General features: G+C 39.1%; 1 protein-coding gene across 2 annotated transcripts; it reads left to right on the forward strand.

The window, feature by feature from the left end:
* Positions 1 to 1,547: 1,547 nt before the first annotated feature.
* emilin2a (elastin microfibril interfacer 2a) lies at positions 1,548 to 23,526 on the forward strand. Of its 2 annotated transcripts, none has more exons than XM_014996895.2 (9): positions 1,548 to 1,845; positions 2,339 to 2,464; positions 4,773 to 4,963; positions 5,104 to 7,041; positions 18,603 to 18,938; positions 21,392 to 21,445; positions 21,852 to 21,911; positions 22,070 to 22,207; positions 22,937 to 23,526. In XM_014996895.2, the coding sequence occupies exons 1-9, from the start codon at positions 1,673 to 1,675 to the stop codon at positions 23,248 to 23,250; spliced, it is 3,330 nt and encodes a 1,109-aa protein (XP_014852381.2). In that variant the 5' UTR covers positions 1,548 to 1,672; the 3' UTR covers positions 23,251 to 23,526. The 2 variants fall into 2 exon arrangements, with proteins under 2 accessions (XP_014852381.2, XP_014852380.2); XM_014996894.2 differs by having other exon boundaries at positions 1,550 to 1,845; positions 22,064 to 22,207.
* Positions 23,527 to 24,443: the final 917 nt, after the last annotated feature.

Consider the following 24,443-nt stretch of genomic DNA (forward strand, 5'->3'; position numbering starts at 1 on the left):
AAGGGAAGGAAAATGATAAAAACTGCAGTGCACATTTGTATTCAGACCATTGAATCAGTACTTTGTAAAACCGTTGGTGGCTATAATTACATTTGCAAGTCCTTTGGGAGTGTGTCTCTACCAGCTTTGCGCATTTAAACTATGCTGTTTTTCCCCATAAAGGTTAAGTTTTCTAAACTGAATTTAATCCTTGATTTTGGCAACGCCACTCTAACAGGCTTTGATCAAAATCAGGGGTGCCCACGTCCAGTTATTGGGAGCAACTCTGCTGCAACTTTCAGACGCATCCCTTCTCCAACAAAGCAGGGATTCATCTAAAAGTTGCAGCTCTGGAAACCTAATGTTGGGCACCTTTGAACCGTTAGCTCTGGTGGTAACTAACTGGTTTTGTTTGTAAGAATTGTCACAAAATACTGCATTGCATTTCCTGGCTCTACTAAAGTAAATCATCCACACAAGCATGATGCTGCCAGCACCATGGAAAATTATGTGCTTGGGGTCATGTGCAGGTCTGCCACAAAAAACACCACAGCACATTTTGCGGCATATTTGCTGTACTCCCTACATGGCTTGTGGTTGGCTTCAAGCAGGACTTCTTTTGTCATTTTTTTTCAGCATTAGCGTTCTTCTTGCTACTCTTCTAGATTACTCAACTAATAGTTGTCCTTTTGATAGATTGCCTTCAGCTGAGCAGTGAAACACAAGAGCCCCTCCAGAATTGCAATGGGTGCCTTGGCTGCTTCTCTGAGTAAACATCCCTTAGCCTACCGGCCATTTTAGGTGAACGTTCCTGTCTCTCTAATTTGTTTTTTAAGATGGTCAAAGCTTGGGGTCTTGTTCTCTAATGCAATATTTACAAGTCATGTGAAAAAGATTGGCTATTGGATGAATCAAAGATGGACAAATACAATTTCAATCATAATAATTATACATTACCCTGTAGGTCCTTTGTGTAAAATGGCAATGAAATATATTGTAAAATAATTTTAAGCACTGTACCCTTTTCACGAATACAGTTTCGCGGCATCACAGTGTCTGTGGAAGCTCACACTTTGGAACAGTGATAAAACACTGGCAGTGTATCGGTGCCCTGAGTGCTGTGAGCTGCAGCCCTTGTATATCCACTTTCCCACTCAGTGCACGTTAAGAAATCTGCAAATTGGCTAAAATTTGTTTTAAAAATTTAATTGGCACCAATGAGCTGCAACACACATATTACAAAACGTACTAGGAAGGGGGCAAACGGAATGTAAATTACTACTGTTATCCCTGGCTATGAATATCATTAGCACCAGCAGAACACGCACCTCTTTCAACTCCTAAGCACATTACCATGTTATTCATCAGTGAGGTGTGAGTTATTGGCTGATAACTGTCTCCGAGGTGGCAGCGATCAAGGTGTCCCCTAAAACAATCAGCCCACGCTTTAAGACGACTTAAAAGAATAACGTAATTAAAGCTGAGCAAAGTATTAAAAGTGTCAGAGAAATCTGGGTGAGTTTCTTGGGAGGAGGGTGTAGTCCCTGAACGTCACTCCCACGGAGTTGCAGTGACTGCGGACTTCCCCAAAGTTCACTTTTTGGAGTTCAGCTGCAATGCAACTTTAGGTTTTGGCCACGCAGCGGACAATGATGACAGGGTATCGCCTACTTTATTTTTAAGTTAAAAAAAAATGCATATGTTAGCAGGTTTGTTAAATAAGAAAAATAGGCACCGAGAAATGGACTGGCGGTGGACTGTTTTTACCCTGATCCTAAACTTTCACTTCACCTACGGGTCCCCGTCTTATTATGACTTATTCCACGGGTCTGCGCACACCGGAGAGGTCCACAGACACAGAAATAGGTGAGTGGCGTGTTTTTCTACGCTTTTAAGACGAATGTGTTGAGCTACCTTGTATATTTCAGACATGTCATATAATGGAGGTTTAAAGAAAAAAAAAAAAGGTGTTCATTTTCTGCGTAGCTCCAAGCCAATAAAAAATGCGATAAGTTTCAAACTTCTGACTGACACCAGGTCTGTGAAGATTTTCTGCCTCTTACGGTCAAACTGTTGCCTTTCACTACTGCAGTTTTATCAGGCTGCTCCTAAATGTGGCTCCACTGTTTCAAAATAGGCGATAAGAGCTAGATAAACGCTGGAACGCCGCAGATTACTCCTGTATCTCATCAGCAAGAGAGCAAACGTTTCGTGATATATTAAGTAGAATAAAGAACACGTTCATGATAAATAGCTGAAAGGGGAGGGACCTTTCAGTAGAAATACCTTAAACATGTGGTACTAATTATGTTGCTTTCTTGAAGCAGTATCTCTAACTTCTATACACCTCCATCCACAGGAACTGGTGCGCCTATGTGGTGCAGAGGAACGTGAGCTGCGTGGTGCAGGGGAATGGGGCGAGCTTCCAGGAGCCTGTGGTGGCCCCCTGCCCGGCCTACCAGCCCGATTGCCAGCAACAAGTGACGTGAGCATCCAGGGAGCAGAGAAGTGGGGGTTGAGAGTGAATGTGAATTTTTTTAGATGCAAAAAGGAACATTGGAAGCAAAATGCTTCGTTGAGAATCAGCTAGAGGTAGAAATATTCACGTTTGCTGACTAAAAACAAAGTGAAAAACAACAAAGCAAGTTGATAAGACCAAGCATGCATGGCATCCCTCCCCCCCTAAAAAAGCCCAACCAGGAATGCAAGAAGACATGTGGGGGATGTAGCTAGCTTTCGTAGATACAGATAAGTGACAAAGTCGCAAGTTAGATTCAAACTAAACTATGCCATTTACTCGTTGACTGGCATAAGTTGACTGGTGAAACTGCACATCTGTTGAGCTTATCAAACAAACAACTTTTCAGTCCAGAAACGTTCCTGAAGATAGTTAAAAATGGCACAATGAAAAGTATTGTTATGATAATGTGCTGAAGGAATGTCTGAAAGAGTAGGAGCTTCTTAAAGAGACAGAGGCCCAATTTCAAGGCGTCATATTACAAAGTCAAATTTCGTTTAAGTCTAATTTGATATGGCATTTTTCTAACAAACTAAGGTATCATAGTTGCTTAATTGTGCTATAAAATGGCACCATGTTCCTGGAAAGCTAAATAATCCCATACCTTTAAAGGCTAGTGTAAAATGTTTGAAAAAGAAAGACCATGAAAAAGAAAGGAAAATAGTATTAAGAATTTAGTTCTTTAATGTGGACTAAGGCCTTTGGTTTAGCAATAGCACAGAACTTAACTTTACCCTGTTACCACATCCTATTTCATCCTGTGGATGAGGTAAAGTGATGTCTGACCTGATGATTACCACAGTGACATTGTGAAGTTCAAATTGGCAAGTTTTGAGGAATAAAAAGGCTCCTTCCAATCTTTTCTCTACTCAAATCAACTGGGTCACACATATTGACCCAGTGTTTAGTTAAAACTGCCCAGCTACTATCCCAACAGCATAAAACCAGCATTAAACATTTGAAGTAATGTTTAAAGCTTTGTCCAGTATCTTCTTATATTCCTTGGATTTATGCATCATGAAACTCAGTGGGTTTATATTTTTGCATATCTGTTTTTTTTTTAGTCTAATATTTGTCAGCAGCTGTTTCACATTTGATGATTTATCAATTCAAGATTTTCCATGACAATATAATTCAGTATTTTATTGTGGCTGTTGTGAGGAAAAGAGGATTAGTCTGCTATATTCAGTTAGACTCAATATCTTTAATAATCTATTTTGTGTACTATAGATGGACCACTTTCATTTTCATTTGCAACAGGGCACCCAGTTTATTCCTGTGGTTTGAAATGAAAATCCTAATTCCCAATAAATACATCATAATTTCAGAACAATAATTCATTTAAATCGACAAAACTGTGATTCAAGGCAAGACTTTTATGTACAAATCAATAAATACCACTGCTCATGGTACTGGCAATAAAAAAAAAAAATCCCTACCAGTAAACACAAGCAGTCGTTGGGATGATTTCCTGGAAGATGTTGTGTCACAACTTCATGATATTATGTTTTGTGAATCATTTTCAGTTCAAAGCACATGCAGTCTGTGGTTTGGCTTTGTGATCCATTTACACAAAGAGATGCAGCGAGGCCCTGATGTGGAAATGCTTCCTGGAAGCTGATCACTGTCACTGGGCCACAAGTGTCTGCACAAAGCAGCAAGAGAGCTTCAATTTATCTTCAGCTAAAATGAGATTTGACCTCACATTGATGACCAGGGGCAAACTATGAATTGATGTTGCCGCACAGGTTTTCATTTTTTTCTGCTACCTAGATCATTCTTATAAGTAAGTGCTGGGAGGAGATGAAGAATTTTTCCAAACATAATTTTTCCAGATGTTCTTACGTGACATGACCCCGGCCTGCAGAGAAGTGATATCATCCAGTATTTTACTTGGGAACATTTATTTGGCCTGGAAAAGGTAGTTTTTCAACAAATGCAAAATGGAAGGTCGCATAGGGGATAAATGTTTCCAAGAAAATCAATAATAGCAACAGATTTTATTATTTGAATTGCAAAACATCCTTAACATGGGAAGGAGTTCTGCTTGTACTCATAAGTCTAAGTTTTCATTTGGAAATATATCAAGGATTCCCCCTGAATTCAGGATTCTGAACGGAGAAGTTGGACGTCGAGGGCTCCTGTAACTCAGTTGCGTGTAGCCACGCATGTAAAATGGAGTGAAGGTTTTTTCTAAAGAAAATGCAGATAGTCTCATTTTGATGTTGACATCTCAAAATGCTAAACATGTTTATGATTTTCCTTTGCATTGCAGATACCAAACACGGTTTAGACCCACGTACAAGATTGCCTTCAAAACAGTTACTCAGTTAGAGTGGAAATGCTGTCCTGAGTACCGAGGTCCAAACTGTAAGGATTTAAAGCCACCCACAGATCGGCAAACGGTGCAGGGAGCACCGTCTTACCTCCACCCAAATCCTGGATACTCACCCAGACACACACAGAGTAAGAAATGTATTTTCTGTTCCACCTTGAAAAAAAAAACTCAAGAAATATGTTTATTTATTGATATTTTTATAGAGAACATAGGCAATGATGCACTTTTTGATTGATTATATTTTTATAACATTATAACATGATTATAGGGGCTGAGAGGAGGGAGACTCCACATTATGAGACTCAACATGGCGTCACGGATAAGGTGCGTTTTCTCGAACGTGAAGTTCAGCGTCTGTCCCAGACGGTCTTGGATCTTCAATCCACTCTAACAGGATTAGCTGCCAACCTCCGCACAGACCTTCAGGACGACACAAAAAAGATGCTGGAGACACTCCTGAACAACATGCGTCCTCCGGAAACTAGCAGCAATGCAGAGGAAACTCCAGTGGTGATAGATGGGCATCAGGCGACCAGGGGAGGGATTGGTGGAGAGAAAACCCTTGAGAAAATTGAAGCTCGCTTAGATGATATTGACAATGCTCTGCGAAACAAGGATGAAGCTTTGGAAGATCTAAGGGGAATCACATTAAGTCACGAGGGACAGATACGTGTCTTAATGGATGCCTCTCAGTCTCAGACTACAGCCATAGTTGATTTTGAAGGCATACAAACCTATGTTGATGGAAAAATTGAAAAACTGAAGAAGGAGCTGGATGAGAATGTGGAGGAACAAATGGTCAAGTTACAGAACCTTTGTGATGACAAGATCTCGGCGGTGCAAAAGTCTTGTGAAGACGGCCACGACCAAGTTGGTGTCAAGTTGAGCAAGCTTCTGGAGAGCAAAGAGGCTGACCTGAGAAAAGAGATCCGAACAATACGTTTGAACATGGCTGCCTCGGATGGACCTGTGCAGACTTCAAGACAGACAGGACCATCTGAACAGAAGGACAACAATGACCATAAAGACATATGGCGCGAAATTGATCGCATAGCAGAGGCTCATCGAATCCTTAACGTCCGTTTTGACAACGAACTAGGCCACTTATCTTCCCTTCAGAAAATTGGTGATTTAGGTGTACTAATTCAAGAGCTGGAGGCTCGTGTGAATATTACTGAACAAAATGCAGAAACTCATTGTTTCTACATTGAAGATAAGCTAACACGGATAATTGCAGATGAAGTGGAAGCACTCCGGCAACTGCTGGATCAGCGCCTGATGACGGCTGAGGACCAGTTCACAAACATCCTGGTGGAAATGAGCAACAACTCCTTCCCAAGAGTGTCTGGCCACTCAACAGGTGCCCTCGAGACAGAGGTCAACAATAACAAACTCCTTCTGAAGGGGTTGAATCAGAAAGTCAAGGCTGTTGAAGACTTGTGCTCTGCTGGATGTTCGGGCTCTAAAATTACAACTGATCAAGGTAGAATTGCACCCATGCCCGGCCGTGTAGAAAACATTGTGACGGACCTGAATCGTTACAGGAATGACTTGGATGTTCTTCACGCAGATGTTAGTTCCAACACAGAGAAGCTCAAGCAACTGGAGAACCTCTTTAAAAGTCAGCCAGTTGGAAATGAGAGACAAGTAAAGACCACAGAGGATTTCCAAAAGGGACTGATAAATCTCCAGGATAATGTTCTTGCTTTAGCTGGTGCAGTTACTGGTCTAACTGACTCCTTGAGTAAATCCAACCAGGATATCCAACGTATAAGCTCAACGTGCTGTAATGCAGAAGTGACTGGCCACGGAATGCCATTACAGCCCAACTTAGCTTCTGTTGATGTTACCAGCCGTCAGATACAAGAGCTGAAGAACAGACTTGATACACTTAACACACAGGTATCTTCTGAACTGAACAATTGTAGGCAAAATACTGATGGGATCTCAGCTATAGGTGGACGTGTAAGCCGGCTCGAAAATATTTGTGGGAGGTTGGATGGAGTTTCTGTTAATATCAGAGAATTGAAAAATGGACTGGAGCAACATGTTGGGGGCCTGCAGAACTGTGTCCAAAGGATGAACGCAACTTGTGGAAATCACGGAGCAGAAATCACCTCGCTGTCGAATTCCTTGCGGAAGCTCCAGGCACAGATGTCCATGATAACTAAGCATGTTTTGAAGGATGTTGCTGCTAAAGAGCCAGGTAAGACGTTTTTTTAATAGCATCACTGGTATTATTTAGGATTTTCGTTAAAGGAATTCTGACAAAAAAAAAGTTCAATATATCAATTTTAGTGCCAATCAAAATTATCTTTGTGAAAGTTTAGTAAGGTGGTATGATTTATTGTTTTTATGTATAGTTGGTTGATTGATTGATTTTGAAATACTGTTAAATGTAAATGTATCGCTACATACATTTACCAACTTCACAGTGGAACAGCTGTATTGGTAATAGTGTTGCCTGAGGTCTTTTTGTATGAAGTTTGCATGTTCAACATACAAAACAGATGACTGTCAGGTTAGGTCACTGTGCAGGTGTGTGTGCATGTACGGATATTTGTGGTGTGTGTCTGTGTATAGTACTTTGATGGTGACCTCTCAAGGTATACCATGCCTCTGGGCACTATATTCAGTCACTTCAGATAGTGATCTTTGCAATCCTACAAGGACAAGCAGTATGAACAATGAGTGGGTGATTTTGATGTTACAGCTAGGGCCAACCATAGACCTAAGACAGTGAATACTTTAACTAAACACAGTGGACTCCCGGTATTGGTGGGTAACTGTGGTCCATGCTTATCATACTATGAGCCATTTTATAGCACAATCAAACAACTATATTTCCTTCAGTTGGTAAAAAAGTGCTGTGTATGTCAAACATGACTTCAAACAAATCGGACTTCTTAATTTGATGCCTTATAATTGAGAGTCTTTCTTGGATCACCAGCAACATTACTGCAGTACTGAGCCTTGGTAGTTCATGATAGTTGTCCGTGAACATCCCAATAAATCTTTTCTTATCTGAGGTCTTGGGTTGGAGGGATTCAAGGACATTGATTCCAAACACACCATCAAAACCAGATTTGGAATGAATGAAGCTCACTAATAGTACTCTTTATCTAATCTTTATCTAATAGTGTCTCTGACCTTAACCCTGTTGGACATTTATGAACTATGCTTTAAAGCAGTGATTTTTTTAAAATCTTGGTTCTCATGGCACACTACCCTGCATGTTTTAGGGATTTTTCTGCTTCAACACATGTGATTTCAATTGATGGCTGATTAATAGGCTTTTGCTGAGTTGTAGTCATCTGAATGGGGTGTGTTGAGGTAGGAAAACATCTAAAACACACAGGTCAGTGTGCCTTAAGGACCAGGGTTGAAAACCTCTGCTTTAATGGTTTGTCCCTTCAAACATACCAACCACTTTAAATAAGCTCTACCAGTTCTGATAAGAGCAGTGGGCAAATATGTAGCCGAAACTAGGCCATGTGGTTTCTTTGCAACTTCCCAAGCAACATTTATTCAAGTATTAGTGGAGATATGCGTAAATATTTGAGTGTATATAATTTGGACCCTTTGTAGATTTGAGAAATTTCACAACAAATTCAAACTTTGAACTCTTAAATAAACAAAAGGTTTTTTCAGATAAGTTTTTTTAAAAAGCAAGCTGTTAATTATGAGTACAGATTTACATTATTTTCATAGTACTAACAGAGAGAAAGACGATTTAACTTCTTGTCACCATAGATACGAGCTATGCATATACAACTAGATGCCTCCTGGATATAAATAGGGACATTTTATGCAAATGCATACCACAGCTTTAACTATATAATGTAAGCATTTAGGAACTAAATGACAGATGTAAAATGGTTTTACTAAAATAGTTAAAATTTTAGTAAGACAATACAAAACCTGTGTATTCATCTACTACTGGCAAGAAAAAATATTACACGTGGTTTGTTTGCCTCATTAGCCAGTTGATATGATATGATGACAGTAATTGGCTTGAGATTATGACCCATTTTTGTCTCTTGAACAAACATTAACGGTGAAGTGCACAGTAAACACCCCCATTAGTGCAGTCAAGCCAGAAATGAATCAAATAAAATGAACAGTTTTATCTAGAATAGCAGTCTTTTTCAGCTTCCTCTTTTTACACCCAGCATTTAGATGTATTAAGTGTGATTAACGTCTGTGTAAGCGCAAATCTTTCCTCAAGATAATCCTCCATGTAATGCATTCTGCTTTGCCTGGTTTAAATGCAGCACTGGAGAAGGAAGTGATCAGATCTCGTGAATGGCTGCAGGGTATTTCCCATAGCGGGAGGGCATGAGTTCATTGGGCCTCCTGTGTTCGCCTTGACTGTGTCATTCAATATGTCCTGACAGCATAAAGGAGAGGCCAGACTTCCTGTGACTTGTGTTGGTGTGAATTCATTTGTTTTATTATAGGAAAAGAGGTGGATGAATAGAAGGATGTAGTTTTCACTACTATTGATTTTTTTCCCCTCCTGCTACAGTCTGAGTGCACGAGCAGTCTGCTCTATCCTCTCTATCTCTTCAATGAAAAGTTGGGAATAGTTGGCAAGGTTTCTTTTTTTTTTCCAACATGATGAAGCTTTTTTTTTTTACTCATACCACAGCACTTTAGACCTTAACCTCAGTTCCGATTCTTCCAGTACATACAAACACACATTAAACCTCCCTTCCTGCTCTTTTTCTCCTAACACATTCCCACATACCAACCTCCAGAGATTCTCGTAGGGTGATCTCAGTCTGATGCGTGGAATCTGGTCCTCATTAAGAGCCCTGACTCACTCACTGCTGAAGTCAGTCTTAAGAGAATGAGGAGAAGCAGGGCTCCACGCCCCAGACCAGATGCTTCAACTACCCTGAGATGTGATGTCACAACTGGGGCCCATATCATCGGTGCCTCCCTTTATTACACCATCGGCCAAAACAATAACTTGACGGTGAGCTGAGGAAAAGAAGTGTGGCAGACGGATGCATGTTTGTAGTGTAAAGGTAGCATTAAAGAGGTTTATATTCCTTTCTAGTTTTTGCCAGCTACAGATGGCTGCTGAAACTGATTCGATTTCATAACCTCTGCAGCTTTCTGAGATATTTGATCCAAACTCCACACACTTCATCTGATTAGCTGTGAGATGTCAAACAAGATCAGCTCCTTCTAGGTCATATTCTTAAAAGTAACAGTGGCAAACGTATTCACACAGCTTGAACCTTTTTCTCAGTTTCTCTTTAAGGAACCCCCTCCCCCCCCCCCCCCAAAAAAAAAAAAAAAAAAAAAATATATATATATATATATATATATATATATATATATATATATATATATATATATATATATATATATATATATATATATATATATATATATATATATATATATATATTAATAGTTCATAATGTTAAGATGGAAGTAAAATGGTACATCTTTTTTTTCTAAAATGGAAAAAGTAAAAGTCTGATAAGTGTGGTGGGCATTTGTATTCGTATTCCTTTCCTATGATACTCTCAAATAAATCAGATTGCCTTATTAGTGAAGGGCTTTTAGAAGTTTCTTAGAGAACATTACTGAACAGACTCCCTTAGAGACCAAGGATCACATCACACATTAAAATTCTTTCCCCTCTTGTGCTCAGTGTGACTGGCTAAAACTATGCTTAAAGCTGAATGTTTGCATTTGACACAACATAACCTGTTTTACACTGCGGTAGTAGACCATCTTAAATTAGCCAAATGATTGGCAAACAGAGGCTCTGCTCTGTCTAAATGTAGCAAACCTCTGACCTCTGGAGCTCCAAGATAAATTAACAGCAACTTTCTGTCAACTTGTTGCCTGGTAACTGGTTGTGGCCAAGAAATATTTCAGCACACAACTGCATGTAATATGCTGAAATGACATGGATAAGATATTTTTACCCAATATTAACAAACCCTGCACTATATTTGAATTAGTTCAGTGTAAAGAAGCTGACTGCAATTTTCTTTTTCTATTTATGACATGAAAGCTATGTAGTAGAAAAATTATATATTGTATTATATGGGCAGCGTGACTGGTTACAGGTCAGAGCACTGTCATTAAAATAAAAAGTAAGCTATAGAGTTTTAAAAATATGTATTTTAACAGACATTGTAACAGATGAATATATCCAACGAAAGGAAGTGTCAGATATTATCTAAACTTTCAAAGCTTCTTAAAAGTGATATTTTAAAAAAATTAAACTGTGTCCTGCATCTCAAACAGACATCAGAAAGCAACTGATTGTTATGTTGGTGTCAGAACTTTCTCACAAATTAAACTGTGCTTAAATATTTGCTGTCATATTTGTTCTCATTAATGGTGATAAAATGATGGCACTTTCTACTTTGGCAGGTCTGTCTTCCATTGCTTCAGCTGGTTTTATATATATTTCCAATTTGAATGTGGGGAGTGTAAACTTGACCCAATACCAATAAATCCTCATTGTTTTACTTCCATGTGTAGCAGATCTTTTCCAAACTTTTGGGTTTCAACCTTTCAAGTTTATGGCAATTTTTTGGCTCCCATGAAGTGACACGACAAACACATATTGGAAAGTTTATGCTGGGAAAGAGGGTGTGTTTTTTTCTTTTGGTCTCTTGTTCACACCCCAATTTTTGCAAAGGATAGAACCAGTCACAGTCATGAAAATTTAAAAAAAAAATAAGCCTATTATTATTTTCTAGCAAACAACCCACTCTGGCTCCAGCTGGGTGGCAGGAGACACTCCATGGTGTTACACCCAGTGATCCTTTCCATAGCATCAACACTTCTGTTTTAACAACCCAAAAATGGAGACTAGTAATCTCTCTGAGTGTTTCATAGTCCATCATAATTTTTTTTACCCTTTAATCCTCATGACATGAATTCACTTAATACCACAAAACAACTAAGTGACACATATCCACCACTAATGCCTGTATATGCATATTCAACACATACCAAAGTTTTATTGGAAGCACACCTTTAATCCTCATAATGACATAAGTTCACTTAATACCACAACACAACTAAGTGACATATGTCCACCACTAATGCCTGCAGGTGCATATTCAACACACTCATATTGGAAACACAGCTTTCAAATTGTTAAGCAGATAACTGGAAGCTTTCTACCAGAGCACATAGTCAACTAATTTGCCAACTAAAATCAACTTTTTTTTACTCATTTGTAAAAAGTAGAACAAAATGTATTATATTATGCACAACAAATTAACTTTAACAGGTGATCAATCTATATTTTTTTTCTTTAGTAAATAAAATAATGCTATTCAAAACATCTAAAATCAGCATGTTACATTTGGTCAACAGTTGGAATAACTGGATGTTCTTTTAAATGTTTTTGTTTTAACTTTTATGTTAATACTATGTTACAGTGGCATTTTAATCAAACACTGAAATAATACTAGTATTGTTCTTTGGGCAGCATCCTGAACTTTGAGAAAGTGAAAAAATGTTTTCACCATCTGAACTTGTTTACCATGCCTTGGGCAATTCTGGAGTATCGAGCCAAAACATATTAGCTCTGTTGACATCTAACCTCTGGCACTGTTTCTTAACATACCTAAGAAAATAAAACTTGCACAAGTCCTTTGAGTGTAATTATCTGTTTCTTGTTCAAAAAACAGTGCAGTGCAATGTGTGGTTCAAAACTTAGTGGTTTCCTCAAGCTTGGAAAGGACAAAGTTTGAACAGAGATAAAATATCCGCAAAATCTCCCAGCTCTCAGGGTGTGGTGTTGGTTTCCTCTCAGTATTTGAGCTCATTCTCCACGCGCTCATATGAAAACCTCGAGGAGGCTTAGAACAGTCGAAGCGTTGTAATACATAACTAAAAGATTAACGAGAATAGCCTTGCTCCGTCACAGTGTGACTGCTGGATGGAACTCTGTGACTTAAGTTGCAAAATGTTGGCACTGCTGCAGCTGCAGCTGTTTAATTCTGCTCTGACAACTTGAGTCGTTTAGTGTTTTCCTCTTCCTTGAGGTTTACCAAAAGGGCCTCTTTCTGCATTTACAGTGCTTTGCAAAAGTGTTCACATCCTTTAAATGGTACAGGATTTTGTTACTTTACAACCACTAAAATCAAGAGGATTGAGATTTTGGGAAATTGGAAGATCGGTACTTGGGATTTTATGTGATAGGCTTACTCACAGTAGAGCCTAATTCTTAATTGTGAACTGAAAGAAAAAAAAAATTATTTATTTTTAAGAAATCAGGAAAAAAATCATACAAAAATCCCTCTTGCATCAATAATTTTACCTCTTTTTGTTCCAATTACATCTGATGTTGCTTTTATCATTATTGTACATGTAGAGATTCTTTGGTCATTCTTTGTAAAATAACAAAATCTCATTTACATTAAATAGGAAGCATTTGTTAATATTATATCAAAGCACATGTCAACTTTATTTAGAGATGTTAGAGTAAATGGGGTTGAACATACCACATTTCAAAGCTGTAAAAAAAAAAAAAAGTTAAAATTGTTTTCCGTCCGCTAAACAAATAACTTCTTGACACTGATGTACCACGTAAAATAAAGGTTTTTTAGTAGTAACATAATTTTGCAAGGCACAGTAAATATTTAAACATTGAAGGTATTCTGAAATAATCCGAGACATTTCGCTGTGCAACCGTGCATTTTAGTCAGTTTCTCTAGTTTTACAAAGTGACGAATCAACCTTTTTGGACATGTTTGATCCTCAATCAGCTTCTTCTTTTTAAAGCACTTATCTCTTTCTTTGGGTCTCTCTTTACTGTCTCACCACAGCCTCTGTCTGAACCCTTTTTCCTTTCAATTTGTCCTTCCAGCAGCGCTAGAGGACTTCTCTTTTGCCGCTCCCTCCACTTTGTGCCGTAAGAGTATATTGACAGAGGAGGCCATCAGAAACCCCAAAAAGAAAAGCAGGGATAAAATAAAGGCTTTGATTTTGTGGATCAATGCTTAGCAATTGATCACTCTAGCTTTTTATTGGACAGACAGGCAAAAAGATTGTGTCTGCTGTGATGAGGAAGTACAAGAAGTGCGAGACATTAAAGGCTCTTTGAAGTCAAAGGGTGTCTGTTGGGAAAGAATGGAAAATTGTATTTGACAACCCCCCTGTGACACACACACACACACACACACACACACACACACCCACACACACACACATGTCCTGTATATATTTAGGCGCTACCAGAATTTTGAGGAGCTCTTTGACAGCAAGTGTTTCCCTGGTGAGGTATCTAAAGCTGGGAGGTGAGGTGTTTCCATTTCTGACCCAGGAGCCCATCTGGAAGTCTTCAGAGGAGAAACGCACACACCATAGGAGACAGTACACAATTAAAGCTTGCCGTCATTAGTGACATTGCTGGAAAACAAGGGGTGGAGGATGAAATTATGTCCATGTGCACAGCGAGAAATTGGAATAAGAAATAGAAACACGCACTCTGGACTGTGAGTGATGCCTCATTGTATTTCTGTAAGCGCCACGCCCTGCTCTATGCCCAGACCCTCGAGACCGTTTTCCATTGCGTGATCAGTCTATCTAATGCAATAGTCCTTGTTGCTTTTACGCACTGCTGCAGACTCACAAGCTGCCACCTAATTCTGAGGAGGCGCAAGTGACGAAACCATCCATCTCCCACCCCCCCCGCCCCGTCTCGCCCCTGAATGTTAACATCTGGTTCTGGGGATGCTTGTCGATGTATTTGAAACTGTTGAGCCTCTCTCTCTCTATGTGTGTGAGTTTTTTTTTCTCTCTTTTTTTTCTAACTCTGCGGTTGCCCCCTCAGCGAGAAAAAAACAGACTGAGAGCTCATGGGAAATATGCACTCTGGCAGTCGGTATTCTGAAGGAGGCACGGGGAGGAAATGAGGAAGAGATTTCTGATTATCTCAGAGCAACATGATTGCTGAGCTTAATTTATTTCTGATTATACATGTGGCTTCTGAGTAGTTTGTGGTAACATTTGAGGGAAGAGGGGAGAATTTATTGGCAGTTGATGATTTTTCATTTGGTAATAAAAGAGAACCTGGCAGGCTGCAGTATAACATAGTTTTGATACTCTACGATTGATCTCTGGCTGAATTTACAATGAAATCACCTGTGTCCGTTTGAGTTATTTGAACATATCTGAGAGAGGAAGGGAAAAAAATTACAGAATTTGATACAAATATTTATTTAGAGAGATTATCCTTTACCCATAAGAGTCCAAAATGACAAATATCTAAAATATTATGAAAAAGATTTCTTTATCTATAGCCTCAATTTAAATCTATGACAGCTGAAGTGAAAAGTCTTATGTACACGTGAATCCAGCCCCCTTGACTCAGCATTTAGTATCATGTTTTACTGCAGTTACAGCTGCAAGTCTTGTTTCTACCAGCTTTGCACATATGGTTGAGAGCGTCTGCTAACATCAATTTTCAATTGTATCTAAGTCTGGGCCTTAGCTTTGCCTTTCTAGCACATGCATATGTTTTGTTCTGAACCATGACATGTCTTTTTTTTTTTTTTCTTTTTGTCCTGTTGAAAGGTGAACCTGTGCCCAAGTCTCAACTATTTGGCCTCTAACAGATTTTCTTTCAGAATTAGCCTGTATTTAGCCATATTCATCCTCCTCAAACAAACCTCACACTTACTCCATTCCCACTGTATTATTCTATAATCACATTGTGTTACAATGGGAATACCACATTCCCTGTTATGTGTAATGATAGCTTTCAAAAATACACAAAAATGTACGCTTCACACTCCAAAAAGTCCATGTTTTGTCTTCTCTAACTAGAGTGTATTTTCTGGGTGTTTGCTATGTTTCCTGCATAACTTTTGGCTAACTTTACATGGTACATTTTTTTTTTCTTTTGCCATAGGTGTTATCTATGCCACACTGTACATATAGATCAAAGTTGAATTTAAGTGCATAACTGACAGCCCTCATGAGCAGTGGCTCTAAGCAGCTCCTCCAAAGCTACCACTGGATGCATCTTTGATTAATGCTCCTGTGGCCAAGATGTCAATCTAGCTGGATGGCTTTGTCTTCATAATTTTTGAATGTTGGTAATTATTCCCCCTGGTCCTAATGATGTTCTTTCCTCATTACATTTTAAGCTTTCACAGAATAGCTGAATATATAATGAGAACAAAAATACACCTCTACTTTGTATTTGACTTCTGAAGGAAAATTACTTTTGGGGTATTGAAGAAAAGTCGGCTAAACATGATTTCAGAGGACACTTTTAAAAATTTTAATTCTAAAAAACATTTAAAATTAGAAGACCTTATATAAATTTACTCCCCTTTCACAATCATTCACTGTTTGTGTTGGTCGATCTAAAAAAAAAAAATCCTATTAAACAGAATTTTTGTGATTGCAATATGACAATTTGTGAAACAGTGACAGCGGTACTTTTGCAAGGCACTGGAACTTAATCTGTTATTAAAAATAATTGGCTGTTTTGTCTGTTTTTTTTTACTAAATTAATTTGAGCTTGACTGCAGTGAATGTTCAACTACAGTAAAACCGAGCAGGAGAAGTTTCTAAAGCCCCAAACGGCACATTTGGGTCTGTTTGTACAGATCACGTTCCAGACAAAGCAAAGACACACTCTGTGAAATTCAAAACTGATTTAAAACTAATCCCAAGCCAGATGGTTGGTTACACAGAACCACCTGGGAACTATTTGGAGAAGACCCTCTGTGTTCGGCAAATACAGTGTATCATTGCAAGATTTCATAGATGTAGAGCGTGGACGGTGGAGACTGTTTCTAAATTTAAAATTCTTGCCCAGACCAAGTGATGGAAAAGCGTTCATCTTTAACGATGATTATGCAAAAACATGCTTTTATTTCCGGTGTAAGGCATCCATTAAGAATGTTACAGTCTTTAAAGGCAGCTGTTGTTGACTGTTGTTACACTTAAATCCCACTAACTGCTGTGAAACAACTTTCTACAGTCATGAATGCATGACTGTAGCTCCATAACTTTTGTGATTACAATTTTTTTTAACAAATCCTATTTAAATATTTGTTCAAATCATTGATTTAATGTATGTAAAAAAAAAACCAACAATAAAAAAACAGCACCAGGTAATATTACTAATTAACGACTGGTAGTTAAACATTTCTCATCAGTTTGATTGACAAAACGTTTACCATAACGCTTTGGTTCCATTTATTTTGTAGGAATCGTTAACAGTGTCGAGGGTTGTAATGCAAGTCTTTTTATAAAATATAATCATTTCATAATTTCTTATCATCCCCGCCCCCCCACTCTTTACATGGACTAAGTATTTGCATCTGTCTAAAATCACTGCAAGGTGACAGTATGCTACTGCAATGAAAGATTAGCTTACTTTAATGCTGTTTATATATGTTTATCATGGGTGTAACTAAGCGTGCCAGCAGGTACTTTGGATGCAGTAGGTTTTAGGAGTTGGTGTTAGCTGTGAATGTCAACATCTTGAGCTCCTTAGCATGTTGCTTGATCCGGAGCGGTGAGGCACGCTGGCTGGCTGGAAAGCACAGATTGAGACAATTTGCCTGAGTAATTTGACAGGAGGGTAAAAAGAACACCTAAATGCTTCAGGGATGTCTTTCTGTTATTGGCAGCTTTAAAGAGGTCACATCATCTTTTTTGTGGAATTTTTTTAAAAGTTATTCTTCAAAGAAGCCTGGGCCGACATTTATCTGCAGAGATGTAAAAGGCTCATTCCCACTAATGGCAACAACAGCTGCTACTGGCCAGGGCGACACGAGTAGCTATTATAGGCAAATTACATTTTCATTTCAGGCTACATTAGTTGGAGAGCTTCTTTCCAAGTAAATTAATTAATCCTTTAACGTGTTTGCTGTTTGTTTGTTTTTTTTGTGTGTTTTGTGAGGTTATCGCTGTCTGATGATAAAAATTCAGAATACAGAAGTATTTGGTACTGCAGTACGTGCTCTTTTAGCCATAAGATTTGCCAGTTTTTCTTTGTCTTGTTATCAACATGAATGAGCTTCTTGCATAAGCTATCAGATGGTTTCTGTGTGTCAGCAGACTGCTGATTACCAGAAGCATGTGGCTCGATGTAGAAAGTGGCCTTTGTGACTCCAGCTAGGCAATAATATTTTCTCCATGCTGAAGCCTTTGTTATATTCCATGTAAGAAACAGAAGAGCTTGGCCGATGCGTGATATTTTAATATTTCTAGCTCACTGAATGCCATTACTTTATCTATTCTCAATATAATCAACATCACACCTTTGCTCTTTGCAAAAAGCACCAAACAGAACAATTTATTGTAACTGCACTGAGAGAAAAAGTCTCTCTGACCTCTAGCTGTTAGAAACAGCTGAATCAGTGAAGAGATATTCAGAGTAATTTTTCCTCAGGACACTCACTGCTTGCTTTCACTTCAGACGACACTTTTGTGATGTCCCTCTATTCCTTCAGAAGATCTAGGAGGCAGTGATGTCGTCTCCTTCTTCACATGAATCTCCTTGCTTAGAACATTTTTCAGTGCCTGCTTTCATGAAGGGTAATGTGACTGAGAGGTGCAGCGATAGGTAAAACTCAGCATGTCAACTAAATAGAAACTTTTCATTTGAAGATTCATAGGATAGGAGACATGTCCAGGGAGATTCTGAAGGATTCCTATTTTGTTCCTCTGCCTTTGAACTGATTTCTACGGAAACACTTTCTGTTCTGTGTGCAAGTGAACTTCACTTTTTCTGCTCTTTTGTTCTCCAAGGAATGACACTGAGACCAGATCGCCCCTCTTCTTTACCTGACACTTCTCAGAGCAGAGCCCGAATCAAACAGATCCACATCCCCGTCGTCATCCCTCCACCGTCCTCGGGCTCCAACCAGCCTGCACAGGGCAACAAACACGCGATCAGGATCAGCAAGCCAAACCACCCGCTGAATCCCCAGCATCCCCGCTTGCCGACGCTGCCTCTGGTTCCTGTAAGGCCTGTGGTGGAAACGGGAGAGGCCGGACCCCCGGGATACATCCGACGACTCAATGTGCGCAGAGGAGCCGAGGACTCATTGAGCAAACCCGTCCAAGGGTTTGCTGGAGCGCCAGGTGAGCTCTGCTGGGGTTAAAGTTAGGCTTATTGTGACAGTACTGTCTTTGTTTTTGTTTGTTTGTTTTTCAATGATCACCTGACCATTTCAGGCTGAAGCTTAGATGGTTTGAACACAATCTATCAGTGCCACAGTTTGGTCAAATAAATATCAGGTGAATTGTTAGGAATATATTTTGCACCACCCAGCTGTTTTGATCACATTAAGCAGTCAGCACACCGAGGTGAGTGAATCTTTGTTGTGTAGACAGAGGGTCTGCATTAAGCAGCATGAGGCAGCATCATAATCCTGCAATGAATACAAGTTAAAATGTTTCCTTTTAGGTTAGAATGATCAAGGCGTATTCACAAAGTTGCAACCACCCTGATACACCTTACCAACCACCAAACTCACCCGTAATAAAATAAGATTCTACTTCTGTAGTCACTGATTAGTGGTTTCTGCTTGGCTCATGTCATTGCATGTGAAAAGGTGAGTTGAACAATCCTTTTTACTTTCTGGATTGTTTTAAACACACAACGTACCAATAAGTTATATTTTCACACGTCAGTAGAAATCTAAATATTGGCATAAACATATTACATTTTTCTAAATCATCACACCATGTCACCATTTGTCAAGTATTGTTACTTTTTGTTTGACTTCATAAAGAGTGGCGACTAATCTTAAATGTTCTGTTTGATCTCCTCTATCAGTACATCTGGTAATATGAATGCTTGTATCATATGTAGGGTAAAGAAGGTATATACAAGATCAGGCAAGTTTTTTTTAGATTATTGTTTTTTTTTTTTAAGTTTTAGGTAGGAAAAAGGTGGATAGGAAAAAAAAATCTAAATCTAGCACAAGTGTACATGATTAAAAACCTACCAAATAAGTAAAAACCTCTGTTGAATTTGATCTTCTACTCCATCCACAGGCTTTACTCCTGAGTTCAGAGTTACATTGGGTTTGTTTATTTCTTCCGGGCCTGACATGCATAACACATAACAAGGCTGTATAAATTTGCATTAGATGTTCTGTCATCCCCATTAATTGTTCTTACAGCTTGCCCAGGGCATGTCAGTGCAGGCCAAATCCAATAAAATAGCAGACAACAAAAGGAAACAGACTTGGTTCTGAAGTTAATTAAATGCATTGCATGGACAAAGTTTAAATAACGAAGAAAAAACAAAAAACAAAGGCTCTGTTCTCACCTTTATCTTGTTTGGCAGTAAAGAGTAGAGAACAGCCTACATCAGTTATAATTGTACTTTATTGTGTGGGAGATCAAGTCATGTACTGCCAGTGAGCTTCAGAACCTTAACCCAAGAGACAAAACTTATTTTCAGAAATGACATTTCTTGTGTTTCACTTGTAGTTTTATGTTTATTTGGGGGCGGCGGGGATTGTTCTTCTAGATTACACAGAGTTAATCTCCAGCATGGTTAAAATAATAAAACATCCAAATTCTTCTTTTTTTTTTTTTTAGATAAAACTCACCAGGATTAGAAACTCAGCAAACTTTAGACATTACATATATGTTTTAATTTTGATTAATATTTTTTTTTCCTAACTTCACCCCACAGGTTAGAAAACATGGCCAACTGCTAAACACTGATTATCAAAAGTCTGAAACAGAGAATCCAAAGATTAGAATATTTGACATGTTTCCATACCTCTTTAACGTTTTCACATTTTGTTACAATACAGCCATACACTTTGCTGGTTTTTATTGGAAACTGACATGAATGAAAGGAAGAAAGGATTGAGTTTTCAACATTTCCTACAAATAAAACTGAAATGTGTAGCATGCATTTGTTCGGCCGGACGTCAAAGCTCTGCTGGAACAGCTGCAAATTGTTTGCGGTATGCAGTTTTAGCCATTTATCTTTGCAAATAGCTCAAGCTCAGTCAGACTGGATGTGCATCGTCTGTGAACATAAAGCTTTAAGATTGTTGATTGGGCAATCTAACTCTTGACTAGACTCTTATCTACACCATTTCACTGTAGCTTTTTTTTTTTTTTCTGGATTGCCCTGTGTCTGGTAGTTAATCTTCAGCATAGTTCCATCTTTATATGAACTCTTGCAATTTTCCACTTGATGGAAGCAAGTATAATGTCGCCACTGCCCTACTCCACAGTGAAGGTTTTGTATTCAGGATCATGTGCAGTGGTAGTTTGTCGTCACAGAGTTTTCTGCATTACTCTGAGACTCATTTTTAACTTTATTTGAATTATTTTGAATTGGTTTGTGATGTAAAACCCAGATGAAATAGCATCAAGGTCCATAATTGTAAAGTGACAAAATATGAAATATTTGCAAGTGTTGTGAATGCTGTTTTACTTTTTCTACCATCTCTGGTATGATATTTAGACATACAACCAAACAACTTCTGGCAGAAGCACCCCTAACTCATCTCTGTCTTCAGTTGGTGATAAAACATAATGTGTTTGTCATCTGTCTCTTCCAGGCTATCCTCCTCTGCAGTCTACGCCTTCCAAGCCTGAGCCAACCAGCCAACAAGGTATGATAGCTGTTACAGTGCATGCATCTGCAGCTTTTCTTTTACATCAGAGCAAAAATGAAAAAAAAAAAAAAAAAAAAAAGCTGGAACAAAGCTGTGAATAATTTGTAGCCTGGACGTGCGAGGGAGTGGGAACTGGATGTGTTTCTCCCAAGAAGGTGTGGGCAGATTGTGAAGGGTTTTAAGTCGTCTGCAGGCGCCCGCTACAAAGTTTTAAACTGGCTCTGATAACTGGTTTTATTTAAATTATTACTGCAGATCATTCTCAGCTTGCTGTGCAATTGAACTTTACATTGATGTTGAAGGGAGAAGAAACATAAATAAAACATCAGTGAAAGTAAAGATGCCCGTTTTCAAGTTTTTGGCACTTAGGATAACATTTTGACCACAATGTTTTACTTTGTAGCTACAGTAACACCAAAGGCGCCTGTGAGCTCGTTGAATCCACATGTGTCAGAATCGTCAGGTAATCTTTCCTCAAACTACCTTCCTATTAAAAAAAAAAAACATAAAAATTGTTTCCAGAGTTTAATATCGATCCCTGATATTGGGACTTGTAAGTTTATGATCAGTTTTATGTAGCAACATGTAAGCCCTGTGTCACTCTTCCTGATCTAGATTCAGTGAACAGCAGCGTCTCTGCAGACCAGTTCTCCTTCTCTGCCGGCCTCACACAGAGCCCAACCTTCATTGGAAATGCTGCCGTCATTCGCTTTAACAAGGTGCTAGTCAACGATGGAGGACACTACAACCCCCACACAGGTACAAACCCACGTTCACTTTCACCTCAGGATTCTTGGTTGTTCATAAATCAAATTCTTGTAAAATGTCCAAAAGAAAAGCTATCACTACGTCTTCATTGTCTCGGAAAAGTCTTGATGCCTCTTGAACATTTTCTAACTTTGTCATGCTGCAACAACTTCAAAGATCTTTTATTTACCAGAACCGGCACAAAGACATCTTAGAAAGCAAAAGACAATGCTCAGGCCAAAAGAAATTGAGGAGCAGAGGAACTAATTCATTGGCATCTGCTGGTTACGACAGGGTTGCAAGGCTTTTGCTAACATTTTGGAACTCCAGACGACCACAGCGAGAGCCATTATCCCCGAACTTAGGTGAACCTTCTCAGAAATGTCCGCCCTACCCAGGTTACTCCAAGAACAAATCAGTGACTCATCCAACGGGTCAAAAGAAACCCCAGAACAACATGTAAAAATCTGCAGACCTCATGATTCCACAATGAGAGACAAAAACCGTTTATGTATTCTATTCTAATCCCAGCTAACTCAAAACAGGAACAATTTATCCTGTTTTAGTGTCAAACAATGACACAGAAGGTTAGTTTGTCTTTTTTTTTTTTTTTTACAGCGAATGTATAAAGTGTTGAGATGTGCTGGTCTTTATACAGGGTCCGTCCACAACACATAACAGCGTATTTATGATTATTCAACAGCATCACTCTAATCTTACATGTTTTTTTCTTGCCTGTAGGAGTGTTTACTGTTCCGCACAAGGGCCGATACTTGATTTCAGGCTTGCTGACTGCAAAGCAGGGCGAGTGGATAGATGCCTTGCTCTCCGTTTCAAACCGCAGCATACACAGACTCAGGAGCTCAACCAGGGCCTCGGACAGCGCCTACTGCGCCTGCGGAGGAACCGTGTCCTTCAGTCTGATTCTACCACTGAGGAAAGGAGACCGTGTCAGTCTGGTGAGGATCGGAGGCCAGCTGGCCTCGACCAACTCCGGGGAGGTTCTTTCCACCTACAGTGCCATCTACTTGTACTCGCCGGCGGCCAGAAGTTAGCCAGAACGCAGCTGAGACGCTCGTCATCAGACGCCCAGCCTGGACAGAATGATGAAACCTTATTTTACACTGACTTGCTGGGATGCTGCAGATTATTATGCTGCGTTGTTGTGGGAACACTCCCAGTAATATGTTCATTTAAGAAGCTGTTCCATTGCAAGCCACTAACAGAAAGACACCTGAGCTCAAGAGGCAGGGTTTGTATCTAATATATTGTTACAATGAACTTTTGTATCTATAGTGAATTGTTGTTTACCAATAAAATGCATAAAAGCAGTTTCAGGGAACTTAATTGTACAACATTTAAAATGACGGATTGAAACAAAGTTGTGCATATTTGTGAAGTGGAAGGAAGATCGTACGTAAATTTCAATTTTTAGGGAATTAATCTGAAAATTGGTAAGCACGATTTTCTATAATTTTCCCCCTACATAAAATTAGTTGTCAGCTGTTTAATTTCGAGGATCAGGCAAAGGAAACAATCCGAGAAGCAGCAGAGAGGCCTGTGAAAACAATGGTGGAGCTGCACCAATCCACCGCTGAGGGAGGATGTGTTGACATGGCAACCATTAGCAGTGCTCTCCACAAATGTGGCTTTTGTTGAAGATGGGCAAAAGAAAAGCCATAAGAAATCCTGTTTAAACAGCAGCAGCAAACGTGTGCTCTGTTCAGATGAAACCAAAACTACATTTTTGCTCCATGTGTGGCAAAGTCATCCAGGACATCATTTTCAAACATGGCGGTGGCAACAACATCCTGTGGGGCTGCTTTTCTTGTGCAGGGACGTAGATGTTGGTCTGAGCTGATGGGAAGATGGAGCTTCACCGTGTTGCAACATAATTGTCTCATTTTTTCAACAATCAAAAACCCATGTTTTGTTATCTCCACTCTACAATTATTCTCCACTTGTGTTCTTAAAGAGATCCTGAGCATAAAGTGTGACAATGAGAAAAGTTTAGGAGTGAATACTTTTGGTGGGTATTCCAACACAAGAGCTTCCTTTTTTCCCCCTACTGTAGATACCAAGAAACTGCAGATGATAAACAAATGTATTGTAAATAACATTAAGACAGAAGTTGCAACAGATTCTTTTAAAATGTCAAACTTGGCCACCTTCAGAAGTTGTTCTGAGAGACGAGGTTAGAAGGCAAAAATCCTCCCTGGCAATATTGCGTAAAGTGGGTGTGCATGAA

This window comes from Poecilia mexicana, unplaced genomic scaffold (genome assembly GCF_051168715.1).
Source record: "Poecilia mexicana isolate PSO_F unplaced genomic scaffold, ASM5116871v1 scaffold_17, whole genome shotgun sequence".
Lineage (NCBI taxonomy): Eukaryota > Metazoa > Chordata > Actinopteri > Cyprinodontiformes > Poeciliidae > Poecilia > Poecilia mexicana.

Bases quoted from the DNA above. Each gene is read 5' to 3' on its own strand.
- emilin2a (XM_014996894.2), top strand. From the start codon at position 1,673: ATGCATATGTTAGCAGGTTTGTTAAATAAGAAAAATAGGCACCGAGAA. The intron at 7,042-18,602 runs GTAAGACGTTTT...TTGTTCTCCAAG, and splicing joins TGTTGCTGCTAAAGAGCCAG to GAATGACACTGAGACCAGAT. The intron at 21,912-22,063 runs GTAATCTTTCCT...TTCCTGATCTAG, and splicing joins ACATGTGTCAGAATCGTCAG to ATTCAGTGAACAGCAGCGTC.